Source organism: Cornus florida, unplaced genomic scaffold, assembly GCF_030987335.1.
Source record: "Cornus florida cultivar Cherokee Brave unplaced genomic scaffold, ASM3098733v1 CherokeeBrave_3.0.0_Hap2_Chr06, whole genome shotgun sequence".
NCBI classification, from domain to species: Eukaryota; Viridiplantae; Streptophyta; class Magnoliopsida; order Cornales; family Cornaceae; genus Cornus; species Cornus florida.
Window position 1 is genome coordinate 104,220,276 of NW_026775576.1, and position 17,383 is coordinate 104,237,658.

General features: G+C 36.3%; 1 protein-coding gene and 1 pseudogene across 1 annotated transcript; both read right to left on the reverse strand.

The window, feature by feature from the left end:
* Positions 1–7,262: 7,262 nt before the first annotated feature.
* LOC132313580 (zeatin O-glucosyltransferase-like) lies at positions 7,263–8,384 on the reverse strand (annotated as a pseudogene).
* Positions 8,385–15,328: 6,944 nt separating this feature from the next.
* LOC132314747 (uncharacterized) lies at positions 15,329–15,841 on the reverse strand. Its single transcript, XM_059813570.1, has one exon. The coding sequence runs from the start codon at positions 15,839–15,841 to the stop codon at positions 15,329–15,331; it is 513 nt and encodes a 170-aa protein (XP_059669553.1).
* Between the last annotated feature and the right edge of the window lie 1,542 nt (positions 15,842–17,383).

Here is a 17,383-nt window from a genome sequence, read left to right on the forward strand (position 1 = left end):
TTTTTTTTTCTTACCAACACTGTTAAACAAATAAATAATAAATAATAAAAAATAAAATTCTCAATATCAGTGTGCATTGGTTTCGTAGTCTGGAAAAATTTTATTTTCTTTAGTTTGCATTTTATTTTTGTTTTTTGTTTTTTATTTTCTATTTTTATATTTACTTTTATTTATATTTTATATTTTTTTCTCTACTTGTCCATTGTTCGCGTCCTTCAGTAGTGTCATTTTCGGTCATTTTATAAAATTATTTATTTTTATAAAATAGTTCAGTAAGGATAATTTAGTCAACTTAGGGTTTAAATTTGTCAGAGGGATCTATTTGTACGAGATTAAAATTTTAGGAGTGTTTTTTATACGAGAGGGGTATTATCTAATAGTGTCTTTTTCGGCCATCGAATTGGTGTCTCATAAAATGATTTGCTGAAGACTTAACCCGATACAGTTGGTGTGTGAGTAGAGTGTGCTTTTTATCATTGAAAAAAAAAAAATTGGTGTCCAATTGATAAAAGTTAATAAAATTTTTTATTTTTAAAGTGATTTATCAAAATTGAAACTCTTTATTATTTCAATTACTTTATTTCCTCTATTGATTCTTTCTTACTCTTTATTACTATATTTTTAAAACTAAGAATCAAATATATATAATTTTTCTTCTCCTTTTTTATTTGATATATATATATATATATATATCTTCACTCATTTTTTAAAATTTATAATTTAATATTTCTAAGAAAAATTACACACCTTAATAAATTAGATGAAAAAAAATATAATTCACTAATAAATATAATTATTGGCATCCATATATAAGTTGGTCAATGAGAGTACTTTTAGGTTTGATAAAATTAACAAAGACATTCCGAATTTCCAACCTTCACATATCATATCTTATGTATGATAAATTGATATTATTACCTTTTAACTTGTTAATTGATTTATTTGAATTATGAAATTATCTTTTTTAACTTTTAAAAAAATAAAAATAAAATAAAGCTAACTAAGCCCATTAACGTGGGCCAAAATAATTGAATGTTAAATGATGCACACCCAACCCACCACGGGTTTGGTAGGAAGCAACTTTCATATCATTAAAAAAAAAAAAAAAAAAAAAAAAAAAAAATTATAACATGATTTGCTAGTGATTTTGTTTCGTGGTTTTTTACTTTTGCTAGTGTACTGTAGCAAAGTAAAAAAGCAAAGCATGTTTTGTAATATTTGTTGTGCTTTTAAATAGCACCGACTTTCAAATTAAATTGACGCCAAACTTGGAAGTATCAAAATGATGCTTTTTGTTTGCTTCGCATCGTAACAAAATATTGTTCAAAATTTTATTATTATTTTTTTTCCCTAAAATAACATTTTTAACTAATCATTCAAATTTTCAAACTTGCAACACTTTTTACCAAACATGATTTCATATTTTTGCTTTTAAAAATCTTGTAACAAATTTACTTTACCAAATAAGTTTCTAAATAGTGTTGAACATATTGATTTCTCAGTGAATAAACCATGAGTGTGCTAGGGAATGCTATTATTTTTCTAATTCTATATATATTGATGACATCCTACTCATTTAGAATGACATGAAAAGTTTTGTCATCTTTAAAGAGGTAGTTATTCAATTACTTTGGAATGAAGTCTGAACCATTGGTACTGGTATAGGTACTGGCTGTACCTGAGGTTGATTCTGAAGTGTAGCTATTACCTCTGCTTCTATACCCCGAGCAATAAGGTCATTCATATTTTGTCATAATAAGCAAAATGAAAATAAAGATTGAATATTTGGATGAAAATATTAAAGGTACCTATTATGTCACAAAAACTTTTTAATATATAAAGATTGAATTTTTGAAAGAAAAAATATAAACATATTCTACAATGTATTCTAATAACTTCTACTTTGAATCAAAGTAAAAGCACAAAGTAACTTTGGTTGCCAAACGAACACTTAATAAAGCTAAAGATACAACATGTCAAACAACTACTCAATTTTTTATACAAACGAAATTGCCCATCCGAGTCGAAATTACAATCTCAAAGATATCTATCCATAAATCAAACAAAGAGGAAAAGGGGTTTCATATACTCCTGTTAATTCTGCTTCACAATCATTAGCAATCACCCATTAAGTATTAGTATTTCAAAAAAAAAAATTGTAAATCACATAAATCTACATTCCCGAATTCAATTTTCCATATATCAACTAAAATAAACTACTAAAAGTGGCAGAATTGTTTGTGCCAAGAGTATAAACAATATATATTCAACATAAATAAACGGTATATTAAAATAAACAAAATTGATCTTATGTTGTATGTTAATAATTCGGAGTATTTTATAAAAAAATGGTATTAACAATATATTTAACATAAATAAGTATTATTTACATTTATCCATGGATACACATATATATTTATATTATTTTTTTCTTTTACATATCTTAGTTTATAAAAATATATATGTAGTCCTTTGTATCCATGCTTCATGAGTGAGAGTTTATTTAGTGATGAATTCATGCTGATTTATGTGCTGTGAAACGAAATCTCATCTTATGTGTGTGGTTTTTTTTTTTTTTTTTTTTTTTTCTGAATGTATTTGTTTTATATATACAAATGAAACACGTGGAGAAAGTGATCAGGTAGAGACCACCAAGAGAAACCAAAAACAGAAAACACAATCCGAAAAAGTGGTAGGTAATACAACACCTACACCTCAAAAAGGAAAGAAACAGATAATGTCAGTATCTTGACATACACTTTTTATAGTCTTCAGTCTCATAATATTTGTCTATGTTTCTACTAGATATACAAAAAAAATTTCCTCCACTTTAAAATTGAATGTATTATTTTTTATAATATTTTTAAATTATTTTATTAATTAAACAAGTGTATTAATTACGAAATATTATTTTATCTTTTAATAAGAACATATTTAAAATTTCACTCTTATCAATATAATAAAAAACTATTGAGACTATACTATCATAAGAAGTTGAATTTAAGTCACATAAAGCGAAAACGGAAGTGAAAGCGAGAACGAATTTGAGGGCGGAAGAGAGAGAGTGACATAATTAAGAGTGTGCTTGGATAAAAAGGGGAGAAAAAAAAAAAGAAATAATAAAATTAGTTAGGAGAGAAAAGAAAAGAAAAGAAAGGATAATAATAATTTCTATTCATTTTGGATAGATAGGGGAGAAAAGAAAAAAAATGATAATTATTCTTCTTTGGATGAGATAGAGAAGAGAAAAGAAAAGAAAAGAAAGAATAGTGACCAAATTATTGCCCTAACCTTTTATAACCACTTCATACATTATCCATTTCCAAAATACTTGTTTCTTTTTGATAGTTTAATGCCATGGGTAAAAACAAAAGTAAAAAATAAAAACAATGGGTGAAAACAAAATTAGATAGGACTCATTCATCAGTTGCCTGCTCAAATAAACAATAGCCTGCTCAAAGTTTTGTTCAGCCTCATATAATTCAGCAATTTCCTGCACATGAAGAAAGTATTCCACGTCATCATTCTTCACAACTTCTTTATTTATTTATTTTTTATATATATATATTTTTTCTGAATACAACTTTTATTGTATCATCTTGAGCAACGATCATACAAGTGTATTCTACATAATCATAATTTGCAGGAGTCAAACATCGATGATTATGCAGATTAAAATTATGGCAAACAAGGGTGACATTAAAGGAAATTTTGTTCAAATTCAGGATCTAAAATCTAGAGAACCTGATTTACAGCTTGCTCTAGGCAATTTATGGACTCTGCAAAGCATCCAATGTTAAAGAGGAGCATAAATTCTTCTAGCTTAAAATGGAAAAAAAATACTAGTGATGAAAGAAAAGGCTAACAATTCATGTGATAGTATCACTAGAAGTTCAAAAGAATATAATTAAAAAAAAGAAAAAGTATTACAAGGCTAAGGTGAACCATTCAACACGGTTGAAGGTAACATTAATCTTTAACCTTTTTTATGAGCATGCGAAAAATTTATTTTTGTTGTATCTGTTATGCCTATCCGACTCAATCCCTTCCCATTCTAAAATTTTTAAATCTGAAACTTTTCCTCAACCTAAACCACACTGTAGAGGATCTGTAATAACTTTTAGCATTATCATATATCCTTATATTCCACTAAGCATATTGGGACATAAATGGAATTACATTTCTATATGTTGATTTGTAGAGGACATTTTTGATATTAATAATTTATAACTTATTCCATTATCCGTTCTCTCTCTACCTTTTCAAATTGGGAGAGAAAACATATAAGGGATAGAGAGGGATAGGCTATCTCTCCCTATCCTCTATTTTCTCTCTACTTAACCCGCCCAAACACACTCACACTATCATCTCTTTTCTTTTCTCTCCCTATCTCTCCAAATCAATCCTACCAAACACACCTTAAGTCATAAATAGTGAGAATTTGAGTCCAAGTGCGCGTAGAACGTAAGAGCGAAAGCACGCTGAGAACGTAAAAGCGACACTCATTAAGAAAAATTGTGTGATCTAGAGTTGAATTTAACGAACAAAACATGTATTTTAGGAGAGGGGGAGTAGTATTTTGGTATACTTGTATCATGTCATGTATGGACACTTTCTGAAACTTTGAGAAGGCTGAGAGTGGTGAATGAGAGATGAAAGGGCGTGGACCGTGGTAGAATATAGATCTTACACCACTGTAAGCGGGCCCTGGACGTCGTTGGTGTGGAATAAGGATCTAACACCACTGTATGCGGTTGGTATTGATTTTCACGCAAAATTGATTTAAAAATTTATGATATTTTTATAATTTAAATCAATAAAATATTAAAAGACAATATAGACTTTTCACATCCCTTTAAGAGCTGTTTGGATTCAATTGCTAACCGAGAGTATCATGAATTGTTAAAATATAGAGATTATTACATATAAATAGTGCTAATGACTCGTATTTATCATTTAATAGAGTCAAGGTCCCATAATTTTGAAAAAATAAAAACTTAAAAAAAATATTATTTATTTTTAGTGAGGTACCACTTTTTGTGCATGTAGGTATCATTTTCTTGTGCACAAAAATAGTACTTCTATGTCCAAAACAAAAGTGGTACCTGCATGCACAAAAAGTGATACCTCCGTGTACACAAAAAGTGGTACCTATATGCCTTAAAGTGGTACCCCTCAGCGATGGTAAACAGTGTCTATTCATGTACATGTTAGCATTTTGGTCAATTTTATTTTTTCGAAATTATGAGACTTTGACTCAATTAAATAATAAATATGAGTTATTAGCACAATTTTTATGTAATAATTCTTAAAAATATAAATAAATTAGTATTTGGTATCAATACAAGAAATCAAATCAAAGAGAGTGTTATCCTAAATAATACATATATCCAAATTATTAAATGGAATAGAGGCAGATTAGGTTGGAATAAGATACATACGTTGGAGCTTACCCTTGTACCTAAAAAAACAGATACATACGTTGGATAGACTAGAACGTGCGTGGTAGTTGTTAATCCCACAAAGACAGACGCATACCAATCATAGATTCTCCAAACACATGACTTGACAGTAGTGTTGGCTTTTTATTATTGTTTCAATGCTTCACATTTTCCTCCACGTTGATCCATTATTTGCCCATATTAATTACATGCGCCACTCAAGGATAAGCTATTTTCGAGTTTTGGTCTTATGACTCATGGTCGGGTCTTACCTTGGCCACTTTTGTGTATCACGTAGGAAGGGAAAGAAATGGTCGGGTATTCAATTTTGATTGCCCTGCAATCATCTGTTGGTTCTCCCGCTATTATTTATGCTGTAGGTGGTGGTACCAGCTTGGATCCTTATTTTGGGGCGTTACTTGTTTGCTCGCTCTATGGGGTTTTTTTATGGTCTTGTTCAGCCTCTTATTAGGGCTTGGTTTGCTTTATGTTTTTTTTTTTTTTTTGAAAGTTAAAATTTCAATATATAAATTATATGGACAAAATTACAAAGGGCCAATACAATCTGTTAGCCAAAGGCTAAACTATAAGACATGAGGCCCAGTTAGACCAAACCAGGGACAACAACCCCAACTGAAAATTGAAACGATGAAAAACATGGCCGTTACAGGCTACAATTGTGCATTCCGGTAAACATGGAGACTACTTCCTCCAACCTTCATCATCTTGATGATTGATCCGGCGGCTCTGGTGGGGGATGAAAAATCGCTTCAGGCAGTTCCCATTCATTAGCAGTTCTTCGAGCATTCGCTATAGGAGGAATTGATGATGTCATGACTCATGAGTTTTGTTCTTACAGAGTCCAAGGTGAGGTGGAGGACTGAGTTCGCGGATAGGCATTTCTTCTTGAAAATTCTGCGGTTACGCTCATTCCAAACATGGTATATATACCAGAGAGGCAAGACACATTTTTGAGATTGGATTGCTATGGTATGTAGAGTTGCCCTTCCAATGGTGGTAATCAGTTGTGGCCACGGTGAAATGTATACATGAGGATGAAATACCAACTTGAGCGGGTTTTCTTTTAACACATGGTTTATTTACTGGGGAAAGAAGCTAGAAACAAAAAATCAGCTTAAGAGGGAGAGAGAAGCATAACATGAAACATTGTACAGTTTCAGCTCTTAAATTAAATTTTGATCTCAAAACTTTTGCTACTAGTGCAAGCAGAATCCATGATTCAATTTTTACTTAGCCGTATGGGGAAAGAACTGTGATTTGTCTGCATGTGTAATCTAGCTACAAAAATACAACAATAATAATAAAAAAAAAACTATATATATATATATATATATATATACAGGGACGGACCCACTGGATTCTTTTTTTTTTTAGCATTTTATACTTCAAATTTTGATAATTTATGAAGATGCCCCACTATAATTATAATTTGCCCCACTGATTTTTTTTTTTTCATTTTATACTTAAATTTTTTTAAAATTTATGAAAAAAACCCTACTAAAATTACAAAAATAAACCCATCATATAATTTTGTACTCACAAATTAAAAATTCGCCCCCCCTCACCAAATTTTCTGGGTCCGTCACTATATATATATTGAAAGATTAAGCAAACACACTCACTAAAAAGACTCGAATATTCAACACCCCCACAGGGGATCGAGCTAGGAGAACTTATACAAAACTCAACAGATTGACTTGCATTTTAATTAGCAAAATATTGGTAGTTATGTATGCACAACACAAGACCTCATTAATTGAAAGGAAAATTCTCAAAAGATATATATGATCATCTTGTGATTCTTATGATAATCTAGTGATATGGGAAATGAAGGAATCAAACTCCAATCGTGAAACCCCACCCTCCTCCACCGCCTGTCGGACCTCCTGGCCCAACTCCGCCGCCCTCTTCCTTATTTCCTCTCCTTCTTTGGACCCCATCAATCTCCTCACAGCTGTTTCTATAGTCAATGAATCCACTAACTCATCTCTACGTGCCCAATCCTTAACCACTAGACCAACTTTTAACAACTTAGCTATCAATACAGCGTTCCGAGGCTGGTCTGAATGCATGGGCCATGCACCTATTGCCACTCCCATTGTTATGCTCTCCATGCACGAATTCCATCCACGGTGACTCATGAACCCACCTGTTGATGTGTGCCCCAATATCTCCAATTGTGGAGCCCATTCTCTCACTACAATTCCTTTCCCTTCCACTCTCTCTTCAAACCCTTTTGGCAGTACTTCAACTAATTTTCTCTCTCCTCCGTCAAACACATCCCCTCTGTCGGCATCTCTCAACACCCAAATGAACTTATTGTCACTCCTTTCCAACCCCGCCGCCAGCTCTTTGATTTGTTCATCAGACAATGAAGTCGTCGTCCCAAACGAAACATACATGACCGAGTTTTGAGGTTGCTTGTCGAGCCAGTCTAAACACGGATGGTATGATTTCTTGTTATGAGATACTGTGACTGGATTGAAGGTTCCAAGTGCCCATTGCTTGTTGTTCTTGTTGGTTACTTCATTCGCGAGCAAGTCTAAATATGGACTTTCTATCACTCTGCATGTGTTGTAAAGATGGCCTGAGCTGATATTGATGTGATCAAATTGAGTGTTGATGAATTTGAGAAACTCAGAAGTGAAACATCCTTCATTGGAAGGAAGGTCTTTTAGTATATTAGCTTCAACCTCGAAAGGTCTTCCCATGGTTTCCCAACAGTGGCAAACGCGGAGACACTGTGAAAATTGTAGGACTCCGCGTTTGGTATGGAAGCCACATCTTGGACCACTGAAGCCATTAGAGAGTCATGGATTACGATAATTCTTCCTGTTTTGGGTGATAATTCTCTTAAAAGGCTCCTGACAGGCTCGTGAAGTTGTGATGATGCTTCGAATGATGGTTGGAGGTGTGAGGGGAATTTGATAGAGGAATTAAGTGGCGTAGTCAGGAATTTCCTTTAATAGGGGTAATTTTTAATAGTAATAATATATATAATTTGAACCAAAATAATATTTGTAAAAATTAAAACATTGATTCATAATATTTTTATTTAGTACATTCACAATTGCCCTCAACGATTTTTCATATTCTGAAATCGTTGAATAATAACATCATTATCAACAGTAGTAAATATGTCTCTCTCAATATATATAACCATCATATCATTCATCCATTGGTCTTCCATTCGATTGTGCAGTCGAGCTTTCAAAATATTCATGGCATAATAATCGTAAATTTAGATGATGATAAAAAATATATATATATATTAGATTACCTGTCTCCACACTGCAGTATTTGTTTGGATTTTATGAATTTTTTGCAGTATTTGTTTGGATTTTGTGAAATTTTGAAATATTGAAGACTCGCCCAAAGAAAAATGTTGAAGACTGAAAATGTGAAGGAAACAACGCATTTGTTTATGGTAAAGTTAAAAGTGTGAAAGAATATTTTGTATTTTTTTTGAGAAAGTAGGAAAGAATATAATATTTTGAGAAAGTGGAAAATAAATATCATATTTTTTGGGAATATTTTATTCCTTTCTTTTTTTTGGTGTAGTACTGTGAATGGTCAGTTGGTTATATATATATAGTATATATAAGTGTATTGCCAAATTTTAGTGGGGTAATTATACAAATATAAAAATCTTTCCATATAAAAAATAAAATAAAATAAAAGTTCAGTGGGGGCAGGTGCCCCTACTTGTCCCTCTGTGGCTATGCCACTAGAGGCATTAGGGTTTGAAGGAGGAAAGAGAAATGAAGGGGTTGTGAAGTCATGGAAATGGACACTGGAGATGTCAAAAAGGTGGTTCCCATAGTGGATGCGGAGTTTGGCTTAGAGGATGTGAGTGGCGGAGCTAACATAATGGACGGGTATGTTGTAGGATGCAATGAGGCGGGAGAGGTGGAGGAGCTGGTTGAGATGGCCTTGTGCCGGGAAGGGCACCATGACCACAACCACTTGGGAGTTTTCTAGCCCATGGTGGGTGGCCATTGGGAGGGTTAGTTCTCTACGAGGTTAATTTGGGTTTGGGTTTTGTGGGGGGGAGTTTTATAGGCGGTGGTAGGTGTCCTTGACTTTATTTAATTTATTTATTTGTCTTTAACTTGCATATTGAATGTCTTGTTTTTGGAGAGTAAATTTTTTTAAGGGAACATGTGATCGAGTCATGTATTGTCCTTTAGCTGAAAGTTACTAACTTGTTCTTTTAAGTTTTGAATATTTAAGTTTGAACAAATATGAAAAGATGTAAAATATATTGTTCGGGACAAAAGGAATTGTAACGACCCTAAATGATGCCAAAATTTTAAAAAAAATTTCAGCATGACCTCCGCTAAAAATCATCCTACAACAACCTGTTTAAATGCATTTTTAACCTGTCCCAATACAAATATCATATAATACACTCCATGGTGGTACAACCACTTACTATATCATCCAAATATCATATTTACAGTCCCAAATTACAAGATTAATATCAAATGTCCATATTTTGCAACATTTAGACAGCTTATACAAAAGTTACAGCCCATAGGTGTAATTATAATATTCAAAGTCCATAAGTCATCGTACAAAATACATTATGCTTAGTCTTACAAAAATAGAGTGACCCAAGTACAAAAACAACAAAATAAGCTCTTAATCCATACTAAGTCTGTGGTAGAATGTCATCCGCCACTTCTTTCCCGTTTCCTGTAAAAAATGTTAAATAAAAGGGGTAAGCAAAATTGCTCAGTAGGTGGTGCCTAAGACACACCTCTTGTGTCCCCGTGAATCCAAACAAAGAATAGGACAATAGGAATTTGGGGTCATGCAAAGCCGAGAAAACACAATATCAATTCTAAGTTCAAAGCAAATAAATTTCGTGCCATGAATGCAATGTTATGCACGTCACTCCCCATTTTAAGAAAACATCATCATTTCACAAACTGTTAATATAACCCGCCCTTTGGTGACTTCGCAGCGACACGAGAGAAGGATTGGCTACTGTCCCTGACCTTTGGTACCCCCGCAGCGTCATTTGGGACCCAGATAGCTCAACCACGCTAGGGCAATCTCCTTAATTCCCTCTAGGCTATATTAACACATCGGCCCTTTGGTGACTCCGCGGCGACCGGGTTTTTCTCAAAAACCGATTCATCAAATTCTCCCCAAAAATTCCCTTTTCATTCTTATCAAAACATTGTACCATTTTTCTTTCGTGCCCAATGCTATTGATGTATGTCACATGCTTTTACCATTTCAAAAAAAATTAGAGAAAAATTTCTACTACACAATTTAGCATGTATCCATATAATAAACACTTAGGCATGACAATTAACATATTAAGCATACTTTACAATAATTTTAGGAGAATTTCTATAAACTTTCATGAATAATTTCTAGCAATTTATCAACACAATAATATAGAGAATCCCATAATCAAGTATATTTTTCATACAATTCAACAATTTCACATACTCACATGCTATATATACAAAATCAAGTCATTTAAAAGGTAAATAAATCAAATTGATCATGTTTGACAACAATTATGGTAGAATGACTCAAAAAAGCACAAGATAGTGTGAATTAGAGACCCCTACCTCTATTACATGCAAAACCCCCAATTTGCACCATAAACCCTCAAACTGGGTCAAGATTTTTGGACTCCTTAGGTTGTTCAAAACTAAAATTGCTGGTACACACGTGTAGAGCTCGCTATGCTCTCCGTTTTGCCGCAAACGGCACTCAAAATTACTAAGAAATGATGAATTAATCAGAGGTTGAAGTTGCAAAGGAAAAAGAAAAAGAAAAAAGGCAGTGAGAAAAAGAACACTGGCCGAGAGAGAGAGAGAACACTGATTGGAAAACAAAAAAAAAATGGGTCTGTATAACCCTTTGTCACATGTGGTAGTAAATAATAGGAGTGGGTCCCCACCACTAATATACATATATATAAAAATCACTTAAACATTACATTCTCCCCAACTTTAAAAGATTTCATTCCCGAAATCAAGACATACCTGAGGAAGAAAACAACGCTGGGTACTTGTAGCGAACCTCCCGTTCGAGTTCCCAAGTAGCCTCCTCGACTCCGTGGTGTCTCTAAAGAACTTTCACCATTGGTATCGTCTTATTCCTCAACACCTTCCACATCAACCCAACTCAAAATGTGAGATGGATCCAGCTCGTACTTCCGTAACATTGACACATGGAAAACATTGTAAACTCTGTCCATCTGTGGTGGTAAAGTAAGTCTGGTAAAACAAGTCTGTAGGTAACCTCTCCTACTCGGTCCAAAATCTCAAGCGGTCCAATGAATCGTGGCGATAACTTGCCACTCTTCCCGAATCTCATCAACCCCTTCCGTGGAGAAACCCGTAGAAAAACATGGTCTCCCACCTTAAAAGATAAAGGTCATCTCCGCCTATCTGCATAGCTCTTCTGTCGGCTCTGAGCTGTAAGTAACCTTTGTCTGATTAGCTTAATCTTCTCAGTAGTCTCGAGTACTATTTCGGGTCCTAAGGCGGCGGTCTCACCCACCTCAGTTCAACAAACAGGAGACCTACAAGGTCTACCATACAACGCCTCAAATGGAGCCATCTGAATGCTCGCCTGATAACTGTTGTTGTAGGCAAACTCAATAAGCGGAAGGTGATCCTCCCAACTACCTCCCAAATCAAGCACACATGCCCTAAGCATATCCTCCAAGATCTGGATAGTACGCTCTGATTGGCCGTCTGTCTGTGGATGGAATGCCGTATTGAGATGCAATGCTGAACCAAACGCTGCTTGAAGTCCTTCCCAGAACTTCGAAGTGAACTTGACATCCCTATCAGAGACAATGGTTACTAGAACTCCATGCAACCTTACAATCTCCTTCACATAAAGTACACCAAGCTTCTTTGCATCATCTGTTGCCTTAATAGGCAAAAAGTGAGTCGTCTTGGTCAACCTGTCAATGATGACCCATACGGCTTCATTGCCTCTCCGTGACCTTGGAAGACCTGTCACAAAATCCATAGCAATATGTTCCTATTTCCACTGTGCTACAGGTAATGGTTGCAACAAACCAGCTGGTCTCTGATGCTTGGCTTTCACCTGCTGACAGGTAAGGTACTTAGCCACAAACTGAGCAACATCTTTCTTCATCCCGTTCCATCAATACTGACGTCTCAAATTATGATACATCTTGGTACCACCTGGATGAACTGCAAAGCGGGAAGTGTGAAACACCCGTAAGACGTCCTCACGACAAACCGTGGGAACCACCAACAAACCCCTGAACCGTAGACCCCCATCTGCATGCAAGGTCCAATCTTTCACTGTCTCAGCACCAGAGATCAAGGTGTAAAGGGCATCCAAATCTGGATCTTGTTTCTGCGACTCAATCACTCGTCTGACAAGAGTAGGTTGACTAACAAGACTAAACAAGAACGCTGGCTCACTGTCAATATCGTCATCAAAACAATACAATCCCATCTCTGCCAAATCCTTAAGCATCTTCCATTTTGGGATGGCCAAACTAGCCAAAGTTCCACGAGATTTCCGGCTTAAGGCATCTGCTACCACATTTGCCTTGCCCGGATGATACTGTAAGTCAAAATTATAGTCCTCCAAGAACTCAACCCATCTTCTCTGTCTATTCTTCAAGTCCTTTTGGGAGAAAAGGTACTTGAGACTTTTATGATCCGAGTACACCTCGAATCTCTCACCATACAAGTAATGTCTCCAACATTTCAAGGCAAATACAACTACTGCTAACTCCAAATCATGAGTAGGGTTCGAGACCCATAAGCCACTACTCTACCATCCTGCATCAACACACATCCCAAACCATCACGTGAAGCATTACAATAAATTACATAACCTAAGCCATGCTCAGGTATCGCCAACACTAGAGCTGTAGTCAATCTTGTCTTCAACTCCTAAAAAGATGACTCACAGGCTTCATTCCAGACAAACTTGATCCTTTTCCGGGTTAAACGGGTCATAGGCGCTGCCAAACGGGAGAAATCCTTTACAAATCTCCGATAATAACCCGCTAGGCCAAGGAAACTCTGGATTCCAAAAACATTATTGGGTTGCTCCCAATTCAAAACTGCTTCAACCTTTGATGGATCTACTGACACTCCACCTTCTGAAACAACATGCCCCAAAAATTTCACCTCCTGTAGCCAAAACTCACATTTCTCATATTTGGCATGCAATTGGTGCTCCCGTAAAATCTGTAAAACAATACTCAAATGTACCTCGTGCTCCCCCCGAGATCGTGAATACACGAAAATGTCATCCACGAAAACTACCACAAACTAGTCCAAGTAATCGTGAAAGACGCGGTTCATCAAGTCTATGAATGCCGCTGGCGCATTAGTCAAGCCAAAAGGCATAACAAGAAACTCATAGTGTCCATACCGTGTACGAAACGCTGTCTTTGGGATATCCTCATCCCTAACCCGTAATTGATAGTAGCCTAACCTCAAGTCAATCTTCGAAAAACAACTGGCTCCTCTCAACTGATCAAACAAATCATCTATCCTTGGCAAATGATACTTACTCTTGATGGTGGCACGATTCAACTTCCGGTAATCATTGCACAACCTCAAAGAACCATCTTTCTTCTTATCAAACAAGACCGGTGCTCCCCACGGTGACACACTCGGTCGGATAAAACCTTTCATCCTCAAATCATCAAGTTGCCTCTTTAATTCTTCCAATTCAACTGGTGCCATACGATATGGTGCCATAGAAATCGGCCTGGTACCTGGCATTAAATCAATAGAGAACTCTACTTCTCGGTGTGGAGGCAACTCTATCAAATCCTTCGGAAACACGTCCAGAAAATCACGAACAACAGCAGGATAATCCTCTTTCCCAACATCATCTTCTTCGGCTATAAGGCTAGCCAAAAAGTAATCACCACGACTCTATCCACGAACTCCATAAAACGATGAAATGTGGGAATCACTCCGATCTCTCACGAAAAAGAAACAGTCTCCCTCGGGAGTGCAAATTGTAACCCTTCCTTTGTAACAGTCGATCGTAGCATGAAATGAAATTAACCAATCCATCCCGAGAATGACATCAAAGCTAGTCATCTCCAGGAGGATAAGGTTAAATATAAAAGTCTGCCCAGCTATCATAATTGAACAATCCTGCACAACTCGGCTCAATGACACTGAAACCCCAACTGGTGTATCAGCACACAACTCCCGATCCATGAAACTGACCTCTAACCCCGATGCAAGTGCAAATAATGATGAAATGAAATAATGAGATGCACCAGAGTCAAACAAAACACGGGCCCAAGAACCAAACACTGGAAATATACCTCGGAGCACTAAAGATCCAGGAGATGTATCAGTCGGTGCAAGTGCAAAGACACGTCCCTGCAGTGCCTGTACCTGTGAACTACTCATCTGAACACCAGACTGCTGTGCCGACATAGTAGGAGTATCCCTCCTAGCTGGTCGTGAACCCTGAGAAGACATTGCAGGCTGTGGTGGTGGCGGCGGTCTGAATCCTAATTGAACTGTAGCCGACTGTGACGGCCTCTGCCGTGACCCTCTGCCACTACCGGTGCCTGCTCCTTGACTCGGACAGTCTCGAATCAAGTGGCCCTGCTGGCCACACCCATAACAAGCCCTCGGAGCTGAAGAAACTGAAGTCAATCTCATGGAACAATTGGACTTATAATGTCCAGGCTGCTGACACTGAAAGCAAATAACTCCACTCCTATCAGACCCAGCTAGCAACGGAGTGGTAGGAGCAGATCGTGCAGACTACTGCCCCTGAAACTAAGATGAACCACCCATGTTCCTTTTCCCTGAAGGTCCCTCTGCAGATGGTCCCTCTGCAGATGGTCCTATATTCTTCTTTTACCTCCACTGTTCCCTTCTTGCTTCTTTATCTTTGGCCTCCACCTCTAACATTAATGCCTTTTCCACTGCCTCAGAATAAAACTTGATGCCCTGTGCTATTAACAACGGCCTCATTTTGTAGTCAAGTCCGGAGATAAACTTCTGAACCTTATCAACTTCATTACTCACCATCTCTGGAGCAAAGCGGGAAAGAGACGTGAACTTGTTCTCATATTCTGTCACTGGCATATTGCCTTGGATAAGGCTAATAAACTGATTCTTTAACTCCCACTTATTGGAGGCAGGGAAATATTTCTTATAGAACAGCTCCTTGAATTTATCCCTACTCACCTCTTCAACTTTATATTGATTTGTTATCAATTTCCACCAAAACTTGGCATCCTTTGTGAACTTGTAAGTGGCTAGGATAATTTTCAAGTGATCCTCCGTCACATTCATAGAAGTTAATTGAGTTTCAACTTGCTCCATGTAGTCATCCGCTACCATAGGATTTGCACCACCTTCAAACATTACCGGCATCAATTGAGAAAACCCTTTAATAATCTTGAGACACTTCTGAGCTGACGTCTCCTCAACTTGAACTGTAGGTTGTGGTGCCGACTGCGACTGAGCCGCAATCGTTGCCCTCACGGCACTTTACAACAAATGATTCAACTCCAGTGCTAAAGAACCTTCACCTACTTCTACAGGTGCTTCAACATTATCCCTCTTTGTGGGGACAACTCTTGGGGGAATCAAGTCTTTAAGAAGTGTGTCCTCATCAACTGGCTCCGCCAGATTGGAGCTCAAGCTCTCGCCAACATCACCCCTTATTTGCTTAGGGCCAACTTCCCTGGGTTCTTCACGCCGTGACATCGTTCTATAAAACAAATAAAACGATTCAATAACGATAACACTTAGGTCCAACCGTGAACAACTCAACATAAAAGGATGCTATACTAACATTTAACATCCAAGACTAGGCAATGAACACATTAATATAAGCATATAAGCACATAAGCACGTAAGCATGTAAACAAGTAAATAGTTAAGCATGTTTTTGCACATAGCAAAACACTTTAACAATTAATCACATAAACTATGCAAATGACTTCCCATGCAACCCCTATGTAGGCCTCTACCCGTCATCCTACTGGTTTTCGAATCTCGGCTCTGATACCAAATTTGTAACGACCCTAAATGATGCCAAAATTTTAAAAAAAAAATTCGGCATGACCTCCGCTAAAAATCGTTCTACAACTTGTTTAAATGCATTTTTAACCTGTCCCAATACAAATATCATATAATACACTCCATGGTGGTACAACCACTTACTATATCATCCAAATATCATATTTACAGTCCCAAATTACAAGATTAATATCAAATGTCCATATTTTGTAACATTTAGATAGCTTATACAAAAGTTACAACCCATAGGTGTAATTATAATATTCAAAGTCCATAAGTCACCGTACAAAACACATTATGCTTAGTCTTACAAAAATAGAATGACCCAAGTACAAAAACAACAAAATAAGCTCCTAATCCATACTAAGTCTGTGATAGAATATCATCCGCCACTTCTTTCCCGTTTCATGTAAAAAATGTTAAATAAAAGGGGTGAGTAAAATTGCTCAGTAGGTGGTGCCTAAGACACACCTCTTGTGTCCCCGTGAATCCAAACAAAGAATAGGACAATAGGAATTTGGGGTCATGCAAAGCTGGGAAAACACAATATCAATTCTAAGTTCAAAGCAAATAAATTTCGTGCCAAGAATGCAATGTTATGCATGTCACTCCCAATTTTCAAAAACATCATCACTTCACAAACTGTTAATATAACCCGCCCTTTGGTGACTCCGCAGCGACACGAGAGAAGGATTAGCTATTGTCCCTGACCTTTGGTACCCCCGCAACATCATTTGGGGCCCAGATAGCTCAACCACGCTAGGGCAATCTCCCTAGTTCCCTCTAGGCTATATTAACACACCGACCTTTTGGTGATTCCGCGGCGACCGGGTTTTTCTCAAAAACTGATTCATCAAATTCTCCCCAAAAATTCCCTTTTTC

Excerpts from the sequence above, each read along its gene's own strand:
- LOC132314747 (XM_059813570.1), bottom strand. The coding sequence starts at position 15,841 with ATGTTTGAAGGTGGTGCAAATCCTATGGTAGCGGATGACTACATGGAG.